The following is a 25,215-nucleotide window of genomic DNA, read 5'->3' as shown; positions in this document are numbered from 1 at the left end:
AGTGTTCTCCCTTAGGCAGCTCAGTCACTGCCTTTTAAACGTGAGGATCACTCAGCTAACAGCCTTCCCCTGTGCTGATTGATCCTCTGCTCTCCCAGCCCCCTCACCTCCACATACTGATTCGATTTTGGTGGTCAAAGCTCACTATGTAGCTTACTCACATGTGCACAAATGTACCATCATTTTTTGGGCCATGACTCAAGAAAGAAAGAATTATTATGCTAATTATAACACAACATACCATATTACCATATTTTGCAGACCTGTATGACTGCAAGGTTTGTGTGTGTCTGTGTGTCGTCAATAAAAGGTCACTGACACAGCAGGTACTGAAAAACCGAGCTAGCTCCCACGTGTTGTGACAGCAGAGTGACTGTGATCTTACAACCACTGAAATCTACTCAGTTCATCTTTGTGTCAAACTGAACATTTACGCCAAAGCTAACAAACCTAACCCAAACTTCCCCGACTTCTTCACAAAGCCAAAAGCATGTTCTGTGAGGCCACGCTGAACTTAACCTTTGACCAAAAGGTTTGTGCCAAATTTAAAGAAATTCCCTCAAGAACATATTGCATTCACCTGAAAGGCACAGTCCACCTGACGACATAATGCTGACACCAATGAAATGGTCTCTAATTATATCGCTCTTCCTAGTATTGTGACTCTTTACAGTAGAATAGAGACATTAACTCATTCACACACACATTCATACAGTGCATCTGCTGTATGTGCAGCACTTTCTCTGTCATTCATCACTCACATGCTGCTGGAACAGCCACCAGGGACAATCCGTATCTTGCCCAAGGACACTTTGGCACACGTAAAGGCACAGACTGAGATTGAACTGCCAACTCTCTGCTCAGTGGACCATGAGGGAGTTTTTTTTTCTCTCCACAGTCGCCAAACTGTTTGCTCTTGTGGGAGCTGTAGAGTTTCTCTATAACTTTGCAAGATCCCAACCTTACTATGTAAGATAATGTATGTTATGATTCAGGGCTATACAAATAAAATTGACTTGAAATGGACAACCGCAAACATTTTTGATCAAATAAGCGAATGGCAAGAAATGCTCACACATTTTCCTAAATCATGATCAGGACAAATCGACCAAAGTATCTCCCCTTCTCAGTATCATATAAACCTTTTCATTAATTATTTTCTTTCTGCTTGTTTAATATAAATTCAAGTTAATGTCATTTTGCCCTCAGGAGGTTCTGTAATATATCCCCACACTCCTGGGAACCTTTAGAAACACCGAAGACAAGCGTTCTGCAGTGTTTGTCCCGCCTCCATGACGTGGGAGCGTCCTGTCCTTCTTTCACTGTTGAGCAAAAACAGTGCAGACACCTGCTTCTCCATTCGTTAGTGAGTCACAGGGACTGCAGGTAGCAGCTAAATGACACACCTCATCACTCCAACTCAACCACAGGACTGCTGCTATTTACTGCGACTGGATTGTGCTGCTGTCTTGGGACAAATAGACGAGGACAACTTAACTCAAAACAGACACACACTCCTCCATGGAGATTGAAAGCATGGTGGCAAACAGTGCTCTTATTAAAGCCCGGGAAGGTAAGAGTTCATTTAAGAAAACTTTAAAAACCTTAATAATTTATCAGAAACGATTCGAAAGTTCAGTTTCTCAGCTCAGACGTCATGTGATGAGAATGTTAAAGGATGACAACTGCTCAGTGTCATCACATAATCTTTGTCAGGAGCCCAGAGGTCAATGCTGCCTTTGCAGTTGTGTTTTGGTAGGATGATTTGAGGACAGTGAGCCAACAAGGTGCTGAATGATGAGGGATGATGAAACTGATCACAACTGCTGACTTCTAGGTCTCTGTTATGAATCCATGCAAATGTTGGTGTCATTTTTTTCCACAGCATTTAGTTTTTTTTTTACATTTGTAGTTTCTGTCCCTGTTTATCTTCTGTGAACACTGCACGTCCTGTGGGGTCTTCTGAACAAAAGCCAAGTCGAAAGCAGCACAGTCAAACCCTGTAGGAGAAAAAATCTCAGTCCTCATTTAAAGTGAAATGTTAAAATGTGCCGATACCTTTGACTTGACGTAGATGTAATCTTCCGGTGGTATCTTTGTGGCCATCTAAAGATGAAAGTTGCAGAGTAATGCGGTCCCACAGGCTTTGCTTACCTGTTCCCAGAGCTATTATTAGCTCATTCACTGTCGTTGAACCTGCTATTGTTTGAAACCTGAAGGGCCGGGCACACGCATGTACGTGTGCATGTTTATGAAACATTGCAGATGTGTGTCTGAGTTATTCTTCATTACTTAGGTCATGTATTTTTTTTTTTACAATATCACAACATATTTTCATATCCGCTGTCTGTCTGCCTGTGTGTGTCTGTCTGTGTGTATCTGTCTGTCTGTGTGTTTGTCTGTCTGTGTGTATCTGTCTGTGTGTATCTGTGTGTCTGTGTGTTTGTCTGTCTGTGTGTATCTGTCTGTCTGTGTGTTTGTCTGTCTGTGTGTATCTGTCTGTCTGTGTGTGTGTCTGTCTGCGTGTGTTTGTGTATATCTGTGTGTCTGTCTGTCTGTCTGTCTGTGTGTGTGTGTGTCTGTCTGTGTGTATCTGTGTGTCTGTGTGTGTCTGTGTGTGTCTGTGTGTATCTGTGTGTGTGTGTGTGTGTCTGTCTGTGTGTCTGCTTGCAGGTGGAAGGAGTAAAGGCAGAAGCTGGAAATGGAGAGACATGCTTCGCTTTCCTCACATCAGTCAGTGTGTGGACCTGGCCATGAACATTGGTATGTGCACCAATGCACTTCTGTTTGTTTTGTACTTCTGTTATCATCACATGATTAGTTTTATTGCATGATTATTTTTATCCTACAGAACGAGACTATCACAGTCTATGTGTGAAGCAGCCTATTGGCAAGAAACTTTTCCAGCTCTTCTGTCGGAGTCGTCCTGATGTGCAGAACTACATGTCCCTCCTGGATGCTCTGGTACATTTTCAACTACGGAGACTTTCGTGGCAAATAGCATTTATAGGATTTGTACTATAGGAAATACAGAGAAACATAGAGATATGATATGAGAACATTTCAGAACACAATTACTTACAATTACAAAAAGCCAAAATACACCAAACCAAAAAATCGACACTTTATCCTTTTCACCAGAAATGGTGACAAGGCTGTGAAACAAATGTAAGGCAACAGAAAGCCTTTTAATTGAAAGTGTGCCCAGTGTAATAGAATATGCGCAGGGATTCATTTGTTTCTAGCGTGGCCACGCACCAGTACACTTCATTACTGGATTACTGAGCGGGGAGGAAGTAGTATAAGGAAACATTTGATCAAATAATTTGCAGCCAGCATAAAGGAGGTTGTCACATAAGGCTTAAACTGGACTTTCCTGGAGAGACTGGTTCACAAGACAAAAAGAGTAACAATTTACTATGTGACTAACAAAAGTTTTAATTTGATACTGCATTGGAAAATTCTGTTCTAAATTAAATTCAAAAGAGAACATGGGTCTGAGACTTGCATTCATCTGTGAATTTCAGAATCTGTATTAAAATAAACATCTACAAAAAGAAGTGGCCAACATTTGGATGAAGCATCAAAATGATAATATTCTGCAGGAAAAAGTTACATAAAGGACGTGTTTTGTTGCGATAAGCTCCATGAAAAGATATGTTGAGTTCTGAAGTCGTTACATTTGAAGCAGAGTGTCTGATGTTAGTCAAGTGTGTGATGTGATAAGTGCAAACGTTTGTGCTGTGTATTCAGACTCTGTTTCCATAAATGTTTATCTTTTTCTTCTTTGTCACTTTTTAGGACATTTTTGACACAAAGTCGGACAATGAGAGAAGAGAGTTTGGCATCAGCATCATTCAGAGATTCCTCACGAGTCAGGTGTGACAACGGCATGATGTCACATGTCTTTACTAGATATTTATGTTTATGAACATGGTTTATCTCCACAATAACTTACCAAAGTATCAATTAGCTGGATATTAACGTAACAAAGTATCATTAAAAATTGGCATTCAGCTTCCAGAGTATCAATACTATTAACTTGGTCTTCCTTGTGCTTTCAGTCGAATCAGTGTGTACCCACAGTGCTGAGCCATGAACAGAGAAGCATCCAGAGACTGGAGCTGGATCCCTGTCAGGACGTCTTCCATGACTGCAGGGAGTGAGTCCACACACACTCCCTGTGCTGTTGTGTACACGTGCCTGTGATTTTTAGGGTATAATGACTTAACTCTCTATTTCATGGATCAGAGACCTACACAAATACCTGAGTGGAGAGGCCTTCACACAATACCAGGAGAGCATGTTCTTTGACCGTTTTCTGCAGTGGAAGATGTTGGAGAGGTCAGTGTGTGTGTGTGTGTGTGTGTGTGTGTGTGTGTGTGTGTGTGTGTGTGTGTGTGTGTGTGTGTGTGTGTGTGTTCACCCACCAGAGGAAGCATGACACAGAACACACTGTGTGTGGTTGTGCATGTGGCTGGTTCATCCGCTTGCACTTGATGAACTCCACTGTAATTACTGTTGATTCTGTGCCGCATTTAGCTCACAGATCTTCTTCAGATTTTGTGTGAATGAAAACAAACTGTCCTTTTTCTTTAAGGGAGCCCATCAGCAAGCACAAATTCAGACAGTACAGACTTCTGGGGAAAGGCGGGTTTGGAGAGGTAAGTCACAGTCACATCACTTTAACTACAACATCACTCTCTGTTATGGATTTCAGGGTCTGTTCACCCCAATCAAAAAACATGCTCTCATTTAAATCTGGTGGCATCTACAAATTAAGAGAGCGTATGCTTCATCTGTCCCTAATTTGAAATGTCTGCTTTTGAAAAAAAAAATATGAGAAAAATGATCAACTTTACTTCTACTTTATGTTAATCAGAAGGCCACAATCAAACAGTCATGGAATCCTCAGGTTTAACAGACTACAGTTATAAACGGTTCAGAAAGACAGCTCACGGAAAATATAAATTGAGGTAAAATCAAGAAAGGCTCTGAGATCAAAGGTTGTCTTAAGAAGGAACTGAGAAGTTACAGAGTCAGCTGACCTGATAGCCCGCCTTCAAACACACCAACCCTTCACCCTGTACCAGAACCCCTGTTAATCTACACAGTGACTGTCCATGGAGTCCAAGAAAACTGTTTTTTTTATTAGGGGATGTCATTTTCATTACAGTTCACAGACCTGTGCAGCAGCACTGTCTGCTCTCTATGTGAGAAAATCAATAAACTCCCACATTACTTTCTGAGTCCGTGCACTTGGTGACTCTGGAGGAACTCTGTCAAGTCTGAGAAAATCTTTTAATTTCCCCCAAACTTTCAACAAGGAGCCTGCGCTACAAGCTGGGCAGGATTTGTTGTTTCTCTATTGCATCATGGAGAATGAAGGACCCAGTGTTTGTGAAGCTTTAGCATCGAGAACAAGAGGATAAAACAATCGACAGCTTGAAGATTAACCTACTTCTCATCATTATGTTTTTTTTTAAGTTAAATAGATTTTCTCAAATAAGTACAAATCCAGCAGTAAACTATTCTATAGCTCTTATTTACAATACTATGTGAGGACAGTTCCTTGCCGCTACAGTATCTAACCTCAGGAAGCTGCCATTTTTCTTTTCCAACATCATTTTCTCAGCAGATTTGACTCTGCCAACGGTCCCCAAGACAAATTTGCCACAATGTTAGTGCCTCTGTTTCCTCTCCAGGTGTGGGCTTGTCAGGTGCGAGCCACAGGAATGATGTACGCCTGCAAAAAGCTGGAGAAGACCCATGTGAAGAAGCGGCGAGGGGAGGCCATGGCTCTCAATGAGAAACAGATACTGCAAGGATTGGTCAGTCGATTTGTGGTGAGATTACAACACTTGTGTTCTGGCTGTTGGACCCTTTACCCTTTTGCCTGCTTGCTTTTTATATGATGTTCACTAAGCTTTCAAAACCACATTTGGAAGGATGAGTCTGATTCTAAAGTACTGGAAGGTCAAGGCCAATTTCTTTGTTTCTGTAGTAAATTTAAGAGATTTGTGTTTACATTACATTTCATTTAGCCGACGCTTTTATCCAAAGCGACTTACAATAAGTGCATTCAACCATGAGGGTACAAACCCAGAACAACAAGAATCAAGAAAGTACAATTTGCTTCAAGAAAGCCAAACTACAGAGTGCTATAAGTAAGTGCCATTTAAGTGCTACTAAATTGTTAGTTTAAACTTTTAGTCAAGGTATAGTTGGAAGAGATGTGTTTTTAGTTTGCGGCGGAAGATGTGTAGACTTTCTGCTGTCCTGATGTCATTGGGGAGCTCATTCCACCATTTAGGAGCCAGGACAGCAAACAGTCGTGATTTTGTTGAGTGTTTAGCTCGTAGTGAGGGAGCAACAAGCCGATTGGCTGATGCAGAGCGGAGTGAACGGGCTGGGGTGTAACGTTTGACCATGTCCCGGATGTAGACTGGACCCGATCCATTCGCAGCACGGTACGCAAGTACTAATGTTTTGAAACGGAGGCGGGCAGCCACTGGTAACCAGTGAAGGGAGCGGAGGAGCGGAGTAGTGTGAGTGAATTTAGGTTAAAAACCAGTCGAGCTGCTGCATTCTGGATGAGCTGCAGAGGTCAGATGGCACTAGCAGGTAGACCTGCCAGGAGGGAGTTACAATAGTCTAGGTGTGAGATAACCAGAGCCTGGACTAGAACCTGCGCCGCCTTCTGATTGAGGAGGGGACGTATTCTCCTGATGTTGTGCAGCATGAATCTACAGGAACGGGTTGTTGCAGTAATGTTGGCAGTAAGGGAGAGTTGACTGTCGAGTGTCACACCCAGGTTCCTAGCAGTCTGGGTGGGGGCTAACACGGAGTTTAAGAAGTGATGAATACAAGATAATACTACAGACTTTAATTCCTGGTATTTACATGTGGAACAAACGTGGACCCTCCATTTTTACCTAGGAGCCATGGGGGTGCTGTTTTCGCCCCTGTCCGTTGGCTTGTTTGTTTGTCAGCAGTATAACACAAAAACTACAGATAAACAGATTTCAACAAAACTTGGTGGAAAGATGGGACAAGGGATACAGAAATAACCTAAATGTTGGTGCGGATGGAGACAAAGGGGTGGATCCAGGACTTAGTTATTCTTTCACTTTTCTTTGACTGACATTTTTCGGTCACAGTATGTACTCTACTGTGTGTGTCACTCTAGAAAAAGTAAGGGATCAGGTAAAGATAATCTTTAAATAACATAAAATAAAATATAAACATTAAATATTTGGTTGCTTTCAAGACCTGCATCAAGCCTGCGTCCTACTGACATCACCAAAGTGCTGCATGCTTCATTAGTGATGCTTTATCTGCAGCCCCTTCAGTTCCTGTTTGTTTGGCGGGCGTTCTCCCATCAGTCTCCTCTTCAGGAAGTGACCTGCTGCTCTGATTGGTTAAATGTCTGGGATTCTTTATCCACACTCCCATCACTTTGGTAAAGCTTCATGTAGGTCTCAAGAGGAGCTTCACAGGTGAATCTCAAGAGTAAAACTAAGAGTCGACGCTCACAGGTGAATCTAAAGGTTAAAACTAAGAGTCGACGCTCACAGGTGAATCTAAAGGTTAAAACTAAGAGTCGACGCTCAGAGCTAATTGATGTTGGAACATTCAATCTAAAAGACAACGCCTTGGCAACAAGTTTGACCTGTCAGTCATGTGTACCGATGTTTTCGCCTATTAAAAAATGGGTGGGTTCAAACAACAAAAGCTATTGCAATACCAGAGAATATAATCTATTGCCTTTGTCTCCTCACCCCTGGACTTATATACATGCACCAGTCGATCCTCAGCTTCTTGACATTTTAACTGTTGCAGAACGCTGCTGCTTGCATTTTAACCAAAACCAAGCATAGGGCTCATAGCTCTCCAATTCTTAACTTGACTGCAAGTTAAATTAATGATTGATTTTGAGGTTTATTTAATAACTTTTAAAGGTCACAACAGTCTGGCCCCCAGTAATATTACAGGGCTGCTATTAGTATGCTTGAAATGCCACGGAATGAACTGTTTTTGCTAACAACGGCGAGCTGGCTAACGTAAACATTGTTCCTGTGCAACTGGAATGCTATCCGCTCGGGTTGTTCAGGTGTGATGTCATTCCGAGGGCCAAGCTCTGAGCTGTGATGGAACACAAAGTAATCTACTCTTGCTAGTAGTTCCAGTGAGCAGGCTTCTGCCTCGAGGACATCGACTCTCTAGAATTCCTTGTTGACTTGCCAGCACTTTACCTGTTTTTAAATCATTGCATTTATCATATTTTTATAGGAAAGCCTTTTAATACCAGATTTTCACACGTTTTTTAAAATATATTGTAGACATGTAGATAACATCTATTTATAACAAAAAAATTGTGTTTTTAATAATGCATTTTGTAAAGAGCATTGTGCTGTAGAAATAAAGTTTATAAAATAATGTTCTTTAATTCATATTATTATTTAAATATATTATTTATATTTTACTGTGACCCTTATCAAGCCTAATTGTACTTGTCCATGCACTTTCTCTCGGCCTCTGTTAAGGTGAACCTGGCTTATGCTTATGAGACCAAGCACGCCCTCTGTATGGTTCTGACCATGATGAGCGGTGGGGACTTGAAGTATCACATTTATAACATCGGAGTTCCCGGCCTGGAGAGAGACAGAGTATGTTTCTACGCTGCAGAAGTCTGCTGTGGTTTGATGCACCTTCATCAGAAGTCAATATTATACAGGTCAGTGTATTTCCACATTGGCACTGCTTAATGCCACATGTTGTGTTCAGACGGTGACTGAGTCATAATGTGTTTTCATCCGGTGTTACAGAGATCTGAAACCAGAAAACATTCTGCTGGATGACAACGGTAAGTACAGCCACAGTAAACACCCTTTGTTTGTTCTGGAGTGTAACTCAATGACTAATGCTCAATAATAACCTTGCAACAGATCACATTCCAAGCTGTGCAGGTGGAACATGATGACATGTTTCAGAGCACCTTCTCATGGGGCTATTTTTAACTATAATCCGACTCAATTACGAGATTGACAATAGTTCAAGTTTGGCCAGAAAATCACTCGGCCAATCAGATTCCGGATGCATCTACCAAGGAGGAAGCAGTTGATGGTATTTTGACAGGAGTACAAACCGAAGAAGGTTGGGGAAGTGAAAGCCAGAGGGAATCAGGTGTGGTGTCTATTTTAAGAACCTCAGCAACTGTGGAAACCACCTTTCTATGAGATGCCTTAGTGTTTACACATTCTCAAAAGTCAGAGCCCTGAACACACAGGTTGTATTCGTGCTAAGAACCAGCACACACCCCCGCCTCACACCACAGTGTAGCTGGAGGGGAGGGATGCAGCAATTGACAGGGTGAAAAGGGAAAGTGCGTCACAACAGCAGGAATCTCAATCACGAAACCAGCTCAGTGGATTCTTTTGTACTTGTTCCATGAAGGACACATCCGCATCTCTGACCTGGGCCTGGCTGTGAGGCTCTCCGAGGGGAGTCTGGTGCGAGGAAGGGTGGGCACGCTGGGCTACATGGGTACGTATAAGAAACTCACATTGTTGAAGTCCACCCTAAGTCCCATGAGGACCCTGAGTCTGGAGGTTTCCATCTGAGTAAAAGAGCTCAGAGGCTGATTTCACTGAACAAGAGCCAGGATAGAAGCTGTGTTAGACTGCCATGTTTTTACTGTGTACAAAAAAACCAAACTCTTCCAGAGATAAAAGCCAAGCTCCAGAATTTATTTTTCATCTCCAGCAATCACAGTGAAATGTTTGTAATAATTGAGCAGTCAGTCTAAAGCATTCAGGAAACCTACTGTGTATCAGTTGATAAACGATGAATGATCAATTAAATGGGTGGAAATTGGACATGTTCAAAAAAATTCATAAAAAAGCTGATTAGACTAATGAAACTAGAAAGAAATCAAACAGAATTGTCACATTTCCATCTTCTTTTCCACCGTTGGTTTTGACTGGCGTTCTTTTAACCACCTCATCTCGTTGTGTCCTCTTCTACTGCATTTGGTTTAATGGCACCGTCTGCGTCTTATCTTCAACTCCTAACGTTCACAAAAGAGCAATGTGGGATAGAGACACAAATCTTGCGGGCGGCGGGTTGTCCTCTAACTAGAAGGTCGACGGTTTAATCCCAATCTTCTCTTTTCCCCATGCTGAAGTGTCCTTGGGCAAGATGCTGAACCCTAAATTGACCCTGACGACTGTGCTGTTCTCATTGCTGCCCTAGATGCAATGTATAACTAAGGGTTAGGGTTAGGGTTGCAGTGTAAAGCCCTTTGAGTGGAACTAGAAAAGCTCTACATAATAAATGCACATCATTTACCCAATTAATGAGCATTTTCTTTTTACAATTAAAAAAAAAAAATGTCTGTAGAATTATTTGTATTACATTAATATACATTTGGAGGGAAACCACCTGGTTGTGATGTATTCATTTCCTCTGACCTTGCTAAAACCAAATATCTATAAAACTATTTAACGATTACTGTAACTGTTGCACATAGGATGAAGGTGACAAAACATAGTAATGACCCTAAAACATTGTCATTACACCTGATGATGAAATATTTTATCTTCAAGGTTTTCTGCACTCTTCATGAACAAATATGCAATGACTGTGTATGCTGCAAAACAATTAACAGATAATGAAATGCATGTTATCCACATGATGTTTTAACTCCCTAGTAAACCTCTCTGGAACAGTCTCCTGCAAAACTATAGGTTTTGGGCAGATTTGGGTAGAGCTGCGAGAAAAGGAATGACTAGATAAATAGAGCTTCCATCTTATTTAACCTTGTTTTACTGCTGGTTATTTTCTGAAAGGTTTTACAGTATCAAAATGAAGAAGGACGTGCAGCTCGTGTTGTGCGTTCAGAGCAGCAGTTTGACTCAGTTTGAGGGCGGTGCAAACAGAAAGCTGAACAGTTTGAATCACAGTCTGTTTCTTCTGAAGACTTAGTTTTCTTTGGAATTAAGTTGTCTTTTCTTTCCAGTTTCAACTTTAGCATTCAAATCCTTTTTCCTGCAGTTGTAGCAGTAACATATTAACAAATAACAAATAACAGTCCGGACTAAAGCTAAACTAAATATGAACAGATTTAGTGACTGAGACTTATTTTGAAGGTCTAATGGTGAACAAGGCCCGGTGATGGAAACCTGCAGACTATATAGACTGAAAATACACCTCCTGCAAGTACAAGTGTGCAACTGCCACGCTGGCTGCAGCAGAGCAGACAGTTTATTAATCTGAATAACGATTTCAGCTCCCGAGGTGATCGGCCACGATCATTATGGGATGAGTGCAGACTGGTGGGGCCTCGGCTGTCTGATTTACGAAATGACCTCAGGGCAGCCGCCGTTCAAATCCCGAGGAGAGAATCCAGGTACCTCAGAGATGGAGCGACGCATTCAGACGCAGCAGGAGGAATATAGTGTCAAGTTCGGCAGGGAGGCGAAAGAATTCTGCTCCTTGGTGGGTGCTCAGAAATCATCAGAGCTGCTCAACTGACAGCTTTCACAGCTCAAAACTCAATCAAGTGCAAATACAACTTTCTTTAAGCTATAAAACTAACCAGGTATCCTTCCCTCTTGTGCTGTAGCTGCTGACCAAGGACCCAAGGCAGAGGTTGGGCTGCCAGGGGTCAAAGGGGAGAGCAGTCCAGTCACATCCTTTCTTCCAAAAAATCAACTTCAGGATGCTGGAGGCGGGACTCGTCGAGCCTCCGTTTAAACCTGATGTAAGTACCCCAACCCTGATTGGTTTAGACACAAGTCATATTCACATGGGCAGTGACAGGAGAAGCATTCAGATACATTATGCAACAATAACACAACAACACAGTGCAAATTATAAGTAGTATTTCTATTCAAATGCACTTTTTATTGTGATAAAACACAATTGGATTTGGTACAACTTTCTAACAAGCCACTCTTTTAGGGGAATGAATAACATTTTGTCTTACTGGTTCATCATTGTCTAATAATTGCCTCAGAAGTTTCTTAAATTGTGATGCTTAGTAATAGTAATAATAATTATAATAATAACACAGAAACTATAGACAGGGTTTTGGAATTTCCATAGGAATTCCATCTAAACCCTGAATCTTATTTAATTGTGAGTTAATACCTAATTAAGTAATTATTATAAATTCCTAGTCCCTCATAAAGACATAAATACTTTTGCTGGTTTAGATCCACCAACATAATTCACTTTGTCTTACTAGTTCTCTAATTCTGGCATCAAAGACCAGAATAAATGTATGAACTGTAGTTTAAATCACAAAATATATGGGGCGACGTAATAGCTGAATGATGAGGGTGCACACCCCTTGAGGAGGAGGAGGACCCCAGTTCGACTTCCTGTCAGTCGGACCATATACAATGTGTGTCTCCCCTACTCTGTTCCTAACCTTTTCACCGCTCAAAAAAGGCTTAAAGAACAAAAAAACCTATGTATATATTTTTCTTGTACAGTGGTGTCCACTGTATCTTTTAACTGTTTGAGGTGGTCCTAACTCAAAATGTATATTGGGCATTTTGATCCATAATAATCGTAGTCGAAGTTCAACATGGATTAAAATCTATGCAAAACAACCAGTGATTATGGCTCTGAATTTGTAGAGTAGGTTTAGATGAGCTTGAATAAATGTGGGTGTAGGTTGCAGTGAATAAAAGGTTTATATAACAGTGATTGTTTTTCACTCCTCCAGCCCAGACAGGTGTACTGCAGTGATGTGCAGGACATTGAAGAGTTTTCTACAGTGAAGGGAGTCTCTCTGGACCGAACGGACGATGACTTCTACGCCAAGTTCAACACAGGCAGCAGTCCTATAACCTGGCAAAATGAGGTGTGTTCATTTCCCACACACATCATATTATCAATCTTTTTTTTTTTTTTTTAAAGCAGAGTTAAGATGTATCTGTTGTCCCTGTAGATAATGGAGACAGGATGTTTTAAGGAGCTGAATGTTTTCGGCGCAGTTGGAACCCGAAGCCTAGACCTGGACTGGTCCCAGGCCCCTGATAGCCCCAAACGCAGCCTGCTGAAGCGAATCTTCCGCAGACACGTAAGAAGTCAGCTCACTGCTTATCCAACTGTGTGTATACAGCTGTTTGTGAAAGTGGAACATTTCTCTCCCTCTCTCCTCCAACAGCCTGCTTCGGACTCGTCGGACGAAAGCAAACAGAGCTTGGTGCCCGAGGAAACCTACATGAAGTCCGGACTTCTCAGCACCGCCCTCTGAGGACTGTCACAGCAGAAACTACTGGAAAAGACATTGACAACAACCAGCATCCATCACTGTAGCAGCCAAGGACCATGGGAGTAGTCCTCTTCTTCCCTTTAAATCCAAGCATAACATCGCCTCTCCCCCCCACCCACCCCTTTTTTAGAGCTACATTAGCTCTTGTTTTTAGCTGCACACACTTGCCCCCACACTCATTTCCGTCCATTTGAAAAACATCGTCCATCAATACCTTTTTGTTGAGTACTTGAATTTTGACACAAATGGAATATGAAGCTATGTCATAACATTGTATCCAGTTTTTTTCCCAGCCACATGAGCCATAAAAGATCTTTATTGTGGTCACTTCCCTGCCAGGGTTTCATCCAAGTATAATGGATAAAAAATTAAAAAATATTCAACCAACAAGAGATTTTTTCTCTGGGTCAAAAGTAAAAAAATCTTTTAAAGAGTGACAAATGTACTGGTTCCATATTCCCTTCTGGTTCCACATGTAAATATTTACAAATGTTCTTTGTCTTGTAAGATAGTAAACTTAATACCTTTTAGTTTTGGTTTGTTGGAAGGACAACGCAAGACATTCAGAGATGCTATCTTGGACTTGTGATGGGCATTTTAAAAATTTGTGATATTTTAGAGAACAATTAATCAACAAATTGAGAAAATACTTGTTCATTTGAAAGGTGCACAAGACATTTGACATAAACTCCCATATTTAGCATTTATAAGCAGCAAAATAACTCTTAATAAATGAGCATCAACAAGACTATAATGTAGTTGAGTAGCGATGGGTTTAACGACAAATTGAAATTAAGACTTGAGGGAGGAACCAGTGTCTACACTGTGATACTGGTTTGTCGAGTGTGGCTAACTAACGTTGGCTGGCTAGCTCCAGCAGCTTTCTTTCCTTCCTTGTAGGTCCACATACCTGAGCTTAATGTGGTAACACATCACTTTAGTCGAGCAGTTATATGCCAGTTTATCCTGTTTTGATATAGAAACTGAAAATAATTATGTATGTAGACGGTTATTTCCCATTTATCCTGGCATATAACCGTCTACATTCAAAATTATTCCCAGTTTCTATATCAAAACACTGTTAACCCATGCTGGTTTTACCACAGGTCATCTGTCCCACTTTCCACCTTGGCGGTTTACAATGGTGCATTAGTTGGGCTGATGCCCATCAGAGCTGCAGCCCCACCTAGTGACAGGCTGCAGCATCTTATATTCAACAGTTAACCAGCAATGTACAAGAATCAAATATTAACCATCAGGTTAAATAACTATTATTTTCCATTGTCAACTGGTTGGGGGAGAAATGTTCTAAAATCATTTCGCTGATAGTTCCCACACATCTCTTGCTGTAAGAGAGTAAGTGTTTATTTACATATTTGTAAAGAACTTAAACTCCCCATACACACACCTGTCATCAGATGCTGGTATATGAACAGATGAGAAATGATAATATAGAAAAATATAATTATATGAATTAAGTCTTCATAGAAACTGTTGTCAAGTACTGTACATTAATTGATGCACTACATATGAATTATTATGGGTTTCGATGTAAATGTCAGGAAGAACTTCTTTAATGTCAAATGCATCTTTGTTTGAAATTTCAGATCTCATGAGTTCAACTGTGTCCTTGTAATATTTTTTTTTATTTAACTCAGAGTATAAAACAGTAAATAACTGACATACATTGCAATACAAATAAAATTAGCAAAAAGACAGACCATACTAAAGACTGCAGAATCAACTCTTGTCTAGTGAATGACTGTGGGAAATGTTGAAGTGGGTCTATTGGGCCGCAGCTATACGCAGAACATCAGAGGTGGAACATGATACTCAACATGTGTGTTGTAACTGGGCCCCAGTTCGGTCTCTAACAAGAACTTCAAAATGTACATATATTTCTAAGCAGAGCTTCAAAGATAATCCCATTTTGTTGTTGTTGGCTGATGGCACGCTCGATGACATATAGAAGTCCATCAAAAGCTGCGAGGAATCACTTTAAGACAAATTCATACATTTTTTACTTTATGGACCAACAGCTCGCGGCATTGTGTGGCGCTTTTATTTTACGGCCTGAAGGAGGAGCAATGTTTTGATTCATGAGGAGGGTGTGTACTGAATTCAAGCAGGATTCATCCTTCCCACGGAGGACTGCGTCGGCCGTCCACATCGGTCTCCACGTGGTACAGCATGTCAGCCAGTGTGTGCTCGATCACAGCTCCCCAGCCCATGTCACTCATCTGAGAGGAGGACAACAACTTCAGCTCAGTAGTGTAACTTCGAATGCAAAGTGATGCTAACACTGTCAAGCTGCTTTCAGACATGCACTGAACTCTGCCGACTTTCTCCGCCTCGGCCCCTAATATAAAGTGTGTAGAAAGTCAGGAGAATCCGATATGAGAACACTGTATAATATTTGCAGAGAACCTCCGGCTGTGTTGCGCGTGTGTGAAAAGCGAAGTCCGGGTAAAGTCCAGACCCAATTCCCCAGACTTTACCCGCAGGTTATGTCTGAAAACAGCTTCAGTAACACTTCCACCTTAACAGTGGTCCAAACATAGCAATCCCTGCTGCTATTACTTTTCACCATTGCTTTTTCTTGTTTGTAATATTTTCTACAACAAAGCAACCAACTAAAGAGACAATATTCTGGTTTACATGAACACACGACATATTCAAATGAAAAGATATTAGAGCGGACATAGCCTGAGGTTTGTAAAGTCATCCACACAGAGGAAGTGATGGTCTCACCGGCTGATACTTGATGTCCTTTGGCGGATATTTGAAATGTGGCCCAAAATTGACTGAAACCTGAAAAGAGACAGAGGTGAACTTTAACTGGCTAGAAAATTAAGAGGGCATAGATTTCATGAGCACGCCCCGTGTACCGACCGTGCAGCTTTTGTAGAGCGAGATGGCAGGGAAGTAGATGCCTTCAAACAGGTTTTCAAAGGCGACACCTTGACTCACTCCATTTTTAAAGAATACCATCTGAAAAACAGGATCCACAAGTTAACAGAGGCCAATACTGCCAGCTTTTCTGACCTCATTTTATTTTGGAGGAGTTTTCTGACCCTGCTGGGAGTCGTTGACTTGAGACTTTTCTCTGCTTTGTCCACATAGTCCTTCTCCTCAAAGTACAGGTAGCTCTTGAACTTGATTAGCGCCTGTAATCAGAACGGAGCAAGAAAAGGTGTCAGACTAACAACCTGTAAACTGTTATTAGCTCTCATTATTTCTCAGTTGTTACCTTGTCCTTGTATGTATCTGGCAGAGCCTTAGCTGTCTCTGTGCCATCGGGCAGCTCTATGAAGAAGCCCAGCGTGTCTCCTTGACCATATCCTGAGGAATAATGCTTTCCAATGGACTGATGAAACCGCGTACCCTTCTTACTGCGCCACGAGTAGCTGAACTTGTCATAACCCAGAGGGGCCTGCAGGTTACCTGTAAAATACAATCAAATAATTCACTATACTATTTCGAACAACACAACAAGCTTACGTTGACTTCAGCCATTTGTATCATTTAGAACAAATAAAATACGTTTCAAAGTCAGGTACCATCCATGTTTGGCTGTGGATTTTGTTCCCCATCACTTACACTGAAGGTTCATCAGATCTTCTAATAACCAGTATGAACATGAATTATTACAGCTGGTATATTCTGTTTCAGTTTTCATATGGTCAGGTCCCCTGACTATTATTTTAGGAAGAATGTAAAGAAACAGAAACTTACTCTTTTAGGGTTCGCATTGGAGACGCTCTATGTGCTGAAGTTGTTTCAACACAGTGTCAAGTCAAACCTCGATATATTTTGTGCATCGACCAAAGTGTCTCTTATGCTGTGTCTCACTTTGTGTAATTACACATTCACACTTGCTGCAGTTTAGAGTGCGTACACACTGAGCAGTACATCAACACGCAGTATTAGGAGTTCACTTGTCTGACCGGACATCTTTTATTTTTTTTTTTAAACCAGCATTTCAAATAATTACATTACTATGGTCAGTTTAAATGCAGTAGAGATACACTGTGGTATAATCAGCTGAGAAATTAAGACTTTAAATGACTTGTTAAAAAATTAGAACTTGAATGTTGGGATTTCAACTCTGTCTGTCACAACCAGAGCGCAAAAGGCAAAGAGGTCAAAGAGGTCTGTGAGAGGACGGAGCAGATACTGACCGAGCGGTTGAGACCAGCCAAGCCTAGCCGCCGTCTCTGGAGGCATGTCATCAACAGAAACCTCAAAGAACCAGGAGCCTTTCCGTATACCGTGCGACGCTCGCACCATGGAGTAGCCCTTCTCTCCAGTCACTGTCAGACGGTCATCAGAGATCTTCAACTGAGGCGCTGCAACATGAACATGAGGAGTTTCGTACACATCAAATAAAAATGGATTCTGCAGAACAGCTTGATCACAAAAGAGTTAGCCTTTTGATTCACTGACATAAAATCTAAATCTGTACACTTTCTGAAATTTGACAAATAGCACAATTCATAAATTTCTGTTGTTTAGTGGGAACTGCACAGCGATACAATGACTTTGGAAGTCGTGGAATGTGAACTTGGCTTCACATAAATAATGTTGCTGGCTTTTAATGACATGTTGTTAATGAAATGTGTAACATGATAAAGCAATGGGCCTAAACAACTTGTTGGGTAAGATATCATCTCAAAATTTTGTGTTTGACTTCTAAGTACCTCTGTCATGTAAGGCCAGCAGCACCCTCTCATAGAGACAGGCTCTGTACAGATCACCAGGTATGGGTTTGCCAGCCCAGCAGTCCAGCTCGAGCTTCTCTGGGTCGGGAGCATGAGGGTCGGGTTCTGCCAGGATGTAACGGTATCCGTCTTTATTGAAGGGGTGCTCCAGTGGGTAACCATGAGGCGGCAGGCGCTGGGCCGAGAACAGAGGATCACTGTGATGAGGGAAGAAGAGAAATACAAGTTTATTTGAACTCTTCATTCATTTGGAAAACATTGTCTCCCTTGTGGAACAGTCTTGTGTTTTGTCTTTTGCTGGACTAATACTACATTGTTTGAAAGTCTCCTGACTCGATCTGCACACACAGTATCTTAGGACCCTCATATCACTGCAGCAGATATTTTTCATTGTGTAGCAGGTCAGCACACAAAAACAAACCACTTTCAGCCAAGATTCCAGTTAAGAAAATGCATCAGGCTTGTGCAAAAATATGAGGGTTTGTGGTAACAGGTTACAGGATGACTGGCAAAACTGAGTACTTTTATTTATTTATTTTTTCTTTTATTATGTACTGTTTTTGTTCTTATATATATATATATATATATATATCTCATCCCTCTGTGAAGGCTTGCAACTCTAAAGCTGCTTTTCATAGTGAGCATGTGGGGGCGTGTTGATGACATTCACAACATGTGATGGATGCAAAACTGAAAGAATACAAATATCTCAGGATAAAAAAAAAGAGAAGCCACACATGAAAAATATGTCAACTTGGAAAAACAACAAGATTCAAGAGCTTTTGGTAGCGAGCCAAAGAAGAGGTTTGCTTCACAAACAAATGGAGTTCATGCATTCAAAGATCCTGGACAAGCACAACAGATCATTTGTGGATATCCCCAACGTGCGTGTGTGTGTGTTCGTGTCAGTGTTGACGGACAGATCTCATTACCTGCGGGTTCTCTTGGTTGCCCCGGCAGCTGTGCCCTCCTGTTGCTGCTGCTGTTTACGTTTAGCTCCTCTTCCTTTTCCTGGACCAGGGGCCAAAGCACCTTCAAAAACAAACCACAGATTACACTGCTGAACAGAAAGAGCTGGACCAACACAAACACACAAACTTACACAGTGAAAGCAGGTTATTAGGCGTTTGGTATACACGGGGAAATAGCAGGCACGAAAGGCAGGAATTAGTTTGCATGGCGTCTTCCAAACACTATCAGCCTCGTATGATCCCTCTTCAATTCAAACCTGCTAGACTGTTATGTCGGTGAGTAAAACCAGAGCCAAGTGCTGGGGTTTACTTCATCTTGCTTCCATGAATTACACTTGTTATATGGAAAAATAAATATAGTGTAGAAGAAGAGTCTAAAACTATTTCAGTGTTCCCTCTTACAAATGATCATCTACCCAGTACCAAAGACATCAAGACAAAGCACAGGCTAGTTCAGATACTACACACGTTAAAATATTTCACAAAATACTGTATCCATGTGGAAAACATCCACCAAGAAAAGTCTTTGGTAATAACTTACTCAATGGCCATTTGTCTGCATTTGGGTCAGTGCATTAACGTCACATGAAGTGATTGTATCATTCTTACCACCTACAAACATCTTAACATTGAAGTGTCAGGAGTAATTTTAGTTTAAAACATGTATTTAGGGTCTAAAACCTTATTTTGGATCTTACATGTAATGAAGTCCGATTACCTTTTAGTAGAATTATGTACATTTGAAACAAAAACCCACAGGAGAAGGAAGAGGATGAGGCTAATCAGCATTGGATGAAAGCCAACGGCACAAATAACAAAATGGCACTCTGCCCTCACGTGTGTCGTGGTGTGGAGGGCAGAGTGTCAATTCAGTGAGGAGTGGTCTTTTAGGGATTTCAGGGCTCATTAACAGCAAGCCGGAAGAGACGAGAAAGGTATGTTCACCGATCCAAGGGGGGGGGGGGGGGGGGGGGCAAAGCTTTTGGGAGGGAGCAGACAGGGAGGTTACAACTGAACATGGATGAAGTTGCCCACAAGATGCTTGTTGAGGATCAGTTTAGGTCGAGTTTGGTTTGAATTGAGGGGAAAGAGCAAACTCAAGTCTGATTGGAACCTCAGGGCCAACTTCTATCCGGAGGGTTACAAGACAAAAAACACACTGATCGGTTCCAGATGCCAAAGTACCACATAGTCACCTGAGAAAGCAGATCCACCTGGAACACAACACACAGAGTCACCATGGTCATCACATGTAACACTCTCTTGGGCTACATCCACACTAATACCTTTTAGCTTTAAAACTGCATTTTAAAACACTCACTCCATCCATATTAAAACGTGTGAAAAGGCAGCACATGTCCATTCACAAACACTGGTCATGTGCGTGCCGGTGTGAATAGGAAGCAGATTGTGTACTCTGAAGTTGGTTGCTTAGTTACAGAAAATACTACGAAAAAGAACAATGGTGAAAAGTAAGAGCGGGTTTTTCGTTTATTGAACCAACAATGAGGTGGAAATGTAAGTGACAGGAAGTGTGGCACTTCCAAACATCTAAATTTCTGCCCGTTCAGAGTAAAATGCAGACCTTGAGTTTTCACTCTAAGACAGAGCCAGCAGTATTTCTGAAGTTCTCCCTTTTAGGTGCTCGAACCTTCCGGAGTAGTGTGGATGACAGGCGTAAAAATAGCAACAGTGATGCATTTTAAGTCTGAAACATAGTAGTGTGGATGCAGACTTACTCTCATTTTGGGGGATTTATACTGGCTATTGTATTATATTGTGAGGGTGCTTCCACACCTAACTTGTTTGGTTTATTTCTAACAAAGTTTGCAGTCTTTGTATATTTAGGGCAGCTTTTTGGTCTGTGGTGAAGACAAAACCAGACATGAGACGTCCTGAAAAGACCGATTTTGGTCAGCTTCCAAGTAGACCTTAACAGAGAGCAGGTGCTTTGTCCAGGTCCCTCAAAATATGAAAAGGAGTCATATTACAGAAAAAAAACCCTCTTTTTGGTTCTGTTTGTCATGATATATGATATATGATGATGTCCACTTACAGTCTTAGCCTGTGTGATCTTGACCGGACGCAAAAAGCAACACAGAATAACCTTTGGTCAACACCTAATGAAGGTACAGGTGTGGAAGCACCTTTAGATGTTATTGTGTCACATTCTTACCATTGAGTCCACCAGCTGTAGGAGCAGCAGTGGCCTGTTTCTGTGTGTCATATGAGGGTCCAATGGTTCCCAGGTCCTATAGAAGATTAACAGAGGCTAAAGTTATACATTAGATTTGGATACAAAATCCTTTGGTTTCTACAGCCCACTTCCCAACATAGTGCATTATACAGTATAAAGCAGCTGAGTGGTAAATACCTGGTCCAACAAGCCAAATTTTGGGTACTCCTCCTCTGGGTCTTTACTGCCGGGGTCAGGGTGTTCCTTCACTAGAAAGACATCTCGCTCTTTGCTCTAGAAAATAAACAAAAGTACCAATACTGAACTATAACAGTATTCATGCCATGTTGTTTTTAGTCCTTGTGGGAATGTCCTCTAACACTTAGAGGACATCACATAAATGACTCAAAAGTTGGATACTGCTAAACCACTAAAGCAAGGCCACATGCAAGAAAGAGTGAGACCACAACAGTTCTCCTAACTGGCTCCTCTACCATTGACTGATTTTTACATGAAGGTTTAGAAGCAGCATCTCTAAATTCTCTGTGTGCTGGATTGTGTTTCCCAGACTATACACCACAACATTACCATTGTTTTCACTATGTTGTTGGGCCAGGTGAGCTTCCCTGGTCTCTGACGGGTTGTCATGCACTCCCAGTACTTGTCAATGAATGGTATGATATCCTGCAACAGAGAATTACAAGAAACACAGACAAATAGTTCCACGAATGAAAAGTATTCACGGAGTAAATGACAAGTGTCCAACACACTAATATCAACACAATTCTACAATTCCAATTCTTTCTCTCGATGAACATAAAGTGAGGGGCAGCAATCAGTGGGTGAGTTCAACCTCAGTAACTGTGCAGATCTTTGTATTTCATGAAACAGCACCATATATTGTGTATGGTGTGGCTGTGTATACATACATAAATAATTAACTTAATTTATTACAAGGAAATAAATCAATAATATAATTTTATAGAAACAGAACTACCTGAATTTTGCCCTTTATGGTGAATTAATCTTTGTTTTTACACACATACAACACTTCAAGCCTTTATGTACAGATCTGGCCTCAGTTTGTGGCATAATCTGAAAATTACAATAATGAATGATGATTATTTTTTATAACCAATTAATCTGCTACTATTTTTATTTATTTATTATTTAACCTATGGAGGCAGCGCGGTGGTTAGCACAGTTGCCAGTTCATTTAATATCAGTTCAATATCATGTGAATACCCTAATAAATTGTGCTTTAAAGTCAAGTTTATGTAAAAAGCTGTTTATTACATCTTGTCCAACTTGGGCACCACATCTTCACCTGCACATTCGCTGAAAATGTATTACACTCACCTTGTCTTTGGGGAACATGGTCTTTGGGTGCTCGTCTTGTGATCTGGATCTCCATGTGAGGTTTGCCAGGGCTGTGAGACACATCTCTTTCAGGTCTGAACACAAAAAGCAACATCAGCTTATAAGTGATTGAAGACACTAAGGATGGTAACAGTAATTGTAGGTCGTAACACACAAAACACCTACTTGCTTGTTTCCTCAGGAAGTATGTGTTACCACTGTGATGGCACACGTTGCAGTGAAACACATAATTAGTCATAAAGGGAAGACAGGTCCTGTAGAGGAGGAGATGAGCGAATTATTAAAACTGTCAGTGTGAAAGCACAGCTGCTGATGTTTCATTGAGCATTAACTGAATAACAGATTTACTATACATACGCAGTGTCGATGGCAAACGTGTCTGCAGTGAACCACTTCATACACAAGGCACACTGCAGCTCCACCTCCCCCAGCTGCCTCCCACTCTCCTCATCTCCTGATCCAGTCAGAGCATCAGCCGCCTCAGAGCCTTCCCCGGCTGCCTCCTGGGTCAAACACAACAACAGAGTATTTGTATTAAAGACATGAAGTGTACATATACATCAGTTTGCATCACATTTGAGCAGTCAGAAAAAAATCCATGACACTGCCGTGTAACACAAAATACACATTTTAAAAAAGTCATAAAATATGAATATCTTGGGATATTACCATTCCCTCTTTGCCATTTGAAGATTCAGTATCCATGCTGATGGGTAGTTCCCCAAATGCAGCATCCCTGGAAGTCAGCAGAAAGATTACTCACATAACTAGACATGTATCCAGATACCTACAAAAGTTAACTTCATATCAACTAGTTATAAGTTATAAATAAGTCCTGGAAGGTTTTTTGAAAAGTCTAAAAGAATAGAAGTGCAATAGATTCCGTGGCATCATGCTTCCAGTCAGAGAGGACAATGGACATACAATATAAAACTACACTAATTTCAACAGGATTTCAAGTTGGGGTTTTGTATTTGCCCCTTTTAATAACGCGGAAGGTCAAACCTTATTTCGGCACATGTCTAATGTCAACTTGTCTTCCCGTGTTGGTTAAAACTGACATTATTCAAAGGGAATCTCTCCTGAGCGGTTGTATCTTATTATCGGAGATCCGTTATCATCACATCCAAAGACAACCGGCAGACTGTGTAACATTGAAATGTCATATTTTATTATAGAGGTGTTTTCTCTCCATTAAGAGCTAGAGAGATCATCTGTAACATTGCATGGTTCAGCCGTTGAGTCGGTGCTTCGCCGACGTTAGCTAGCTAGCCTGTCTGCTACTAGCAGCTTGCATGGCTAAAAAACGCAACAGCATTTCTGCGGTTTGACGTCTCACAAACAATCGATGTCATGTCCTACTCATCAGTGCCGGTAAAACCCTTGTGCAAGATTCAGACTTACCCTTCTCCACTCTCCGGCTCGGTTGTAGCAGCGTTACCCGCCTCAACCTCAGACGCCATGTTTCAAATCAATGAAAACAAAAAAACATCGCGAGAGACGATTGAGACAAGCACTTCCGGTCGTGGTGCCACGTAACAGCGACACTACAGGTTCAAAGGTGAACTGCACTTAATCATACATACAAGGAATTTGAGTCCGATTTCTTGTGGCTGTTAATGTGCCTACACACAGCACCAGTAATAATGTTCAGCAAGATACACATGGAGAGAAACAACAAAGACCAAGAGGCTATGATAAACAAAACATGGACAGGACTGTAACTGTGTGTGTGTTAATAGAGTTATTCGATTTTTACACAAATCACTGGCCTTCTAATGGAGGGTGCAATTTTACAACATGTTATTTGTCTATGCTCTTGAGAACATTCAGAAGAAAGTTCACTCTTTGCTGAAAAGGGATTTAATGTGTTCTCCTGTGATGTTTTCCTCAGTTTACTCACGTCAAACTGAAGATGAGAGTTGCGCTTGGTAGAGAGAAAACTACAATGTTGATGTGTAAGAGTGGAAGCCAGGGATTTTGCTTGGTGGAAGCTGGGTGTGGAGGATTCATGGGGGAATCCACTCGTACAGCATTTTCCTCACAGAATGATTTAGAGGACATCACATACAAAATTCCATCATCCTTCCTTGTTTTGAATTTATTGTATTCCCTCTATTTTTGTCAAAGTCTTATCTAACTGTATCTGCTTTACTTAATATATTAATATGGATTCAAATTCATTTTAACGTGTAAGTTTGTTTTCACTTTCATCTGCTGAATCTGAGGTTACCACAAGCATGGTTTTAAAATTGTCACAACTAGCTATGAGCCAATGAGAGACCAACATTTGAATAACCACAATATAAAAGTAGCTATTGTTAAATATTTTTTTTCATACAATCATGTCTCAATATTATTCAATTTCATTTTGGATAAATTTGAGTTCCTATCTGGACATTCAACTGCAACATGTGGAAATCTTTTTCATCAGAATGGATTTTTTCAAATTGTTTGACCAACTCCACACTTCTTCACACACTTTGCTTGAATATAACACAGAAATGTTTTTAAAAAAGAGAAAAGGGAGAGATCCAGTGTGTTCATCATTGTCCTGACATTAACATCCACCAGGTTTTTGGATGTCCAAACGTCTCCTTTACTTTTACTGTTTCCATTCACTGATTAGAGTCAAAGGGCAGTGCACTGTAAAAAGCTTTGTGGTGACACGAGACCACC

The 25,215-nt window shown here is 41.0% G+C and overlaps 2 protein-coding genes across 3 annotated transcripts; one reads left to right on the top strand and one right to left on the bottom strand.

The window, feature by feature from the left end:
* The first annotated feature begins 1,339 nt into the window (after positions 1-1,339).
* grk5 (G protein-coupled receptor kinase 5) lies at positions 1,340-15,013 on the top strand. The gene is made up of 16 exons (XM_035184993.2): positions 1,340-1,573; positions 2,674-2,763; positions 2,852-2,964; positions 3,802-3,879; positions 4,065-4,162; positions 4,252-4,344; positions 4,601-4,664; positions 5,706-5,846; positions 8,547-8,737; positions 8,829-8,866; positions 9,457-9,546; positions 11,291-11,499; positions 11,627-11,764; positions 12,737-12,874; positions 12,962-13,093; positions 13,181-15,013. The coding sequence occupies exons 1-16, from the start codon at positions 1,522-1,524 to the stop codon at positions 13,268-13,270; spliced, it is 1,755 nt and encodes a 584-aa protein (XP_035040884.2). The 5' UTR covers positions 1,340-1,521; the 3' UTR covers positions 13,271-15,013.
* Positions 14,916-24,044, bottom strand: ash2l (ash2 like, histone lysine methyltransferase complex subunit). Of its 2 annotated transcripts, XM_035184991.1 has the most exons (17): positions 23,941-24,044; positions 23,206-23,272; positions 22,894-23,039; positions 22,702-22,790; positions 22,516-22,610; positions 21,745-21,840; positions 21,355-21,450; positions 21,157-21,232; positions 20,177-20,194; positions 18,942-19,041; positions 17,989-18,206; positions 17,470-17,637; positions 16,539-16,732; positions 16,363-16,455; positions 16,181-16,279; positions 16,040-16,099; positions 14,916-15,528 (listed from the first exon to the last, which is right to left on the bottom strand). In XM_035184991.1, the coding sequence occupies exons 1-17, from the start codon at positions 23,997-23,999 to the stop codon at positions 15,421-15,423; spliced, it is 1,782 nt and encodes a 593-aa protein (XP_035040882.1). In that variant the 5' UTR covers positions 24,000-24,044; the 3' UTR covers positions 14,916-15,420. The 2 variants fall into 2 exon arrangements, with proteins under 2 accessions (XP_035040882.1, XP_035040883.1); XM_035184992.1 differs by lacking the exon at positions 20,177-20,194.
* Positions 24,045-25,215: the final 1,171 nt, after the last annotated feature.

This window comes from Hippoglossus stenolepis, chromosome 18 (genome assembly GCF_022539355.2).
Source record: "Hippoglossus stenolepis isolate QCI-W04-F060 chromosome 18, HSTE1.2, whole genome shotgun sequence".
NCBI lineage: Eukaryota > Metazoa > Chordata > Actinopteri > Pleuronectiformes > Pleuronectidae > Hippoglossus > Hippoglossus stenolepis.
The sequence above is the reverse complement of the archived record's forward strand: the minus strand, read 5'-3'. Positions and strand labels throughout refer to the sequence as shown.

Coding starts and splice junctions, on each gene's coding strand:
- grk5 (XM_035184993.2), top strand. CDS start 1,522: ATGGAGATTGAAAGCATGGTGGCAAACAGTGCTCTTATTAAAGCCCGG. Junction 2,764..2,851: donor GGACCTGGCCATGAACATTG/GTATGTGCACCA, acceptor TTTATCCTACAG/AACGAGACTATCACAGTCTA. Junction 4,345..4,600: donor CAGTGGAAGATGTTGGAGAG/GTCAGTGTGTGT, acceptor TTTTTCTTTAAG/GGAGCCCATCAGCAAGCACA.
- ash2l (XM_035184991.1), bottom strand. CDS start 23,999: ATGGCGTCTGAGGTTGAGGCGGGTAACGCTGCTACAACCGAGCCGGAG. Junction 22,791..22,893: donor ACGTTTGCCATCGACACTGC/GTATGTATAGTA, acceptor CCTCCTCTACAG/GACCTGTCTTCCCTTTATGA. Junction 16,456..16,538: donor CAGATACATACAAGGACAAG/GTAACAACTGAG, acceptor TTCTGATTACAG/GCGCTAATCAAGTTCAAGAG.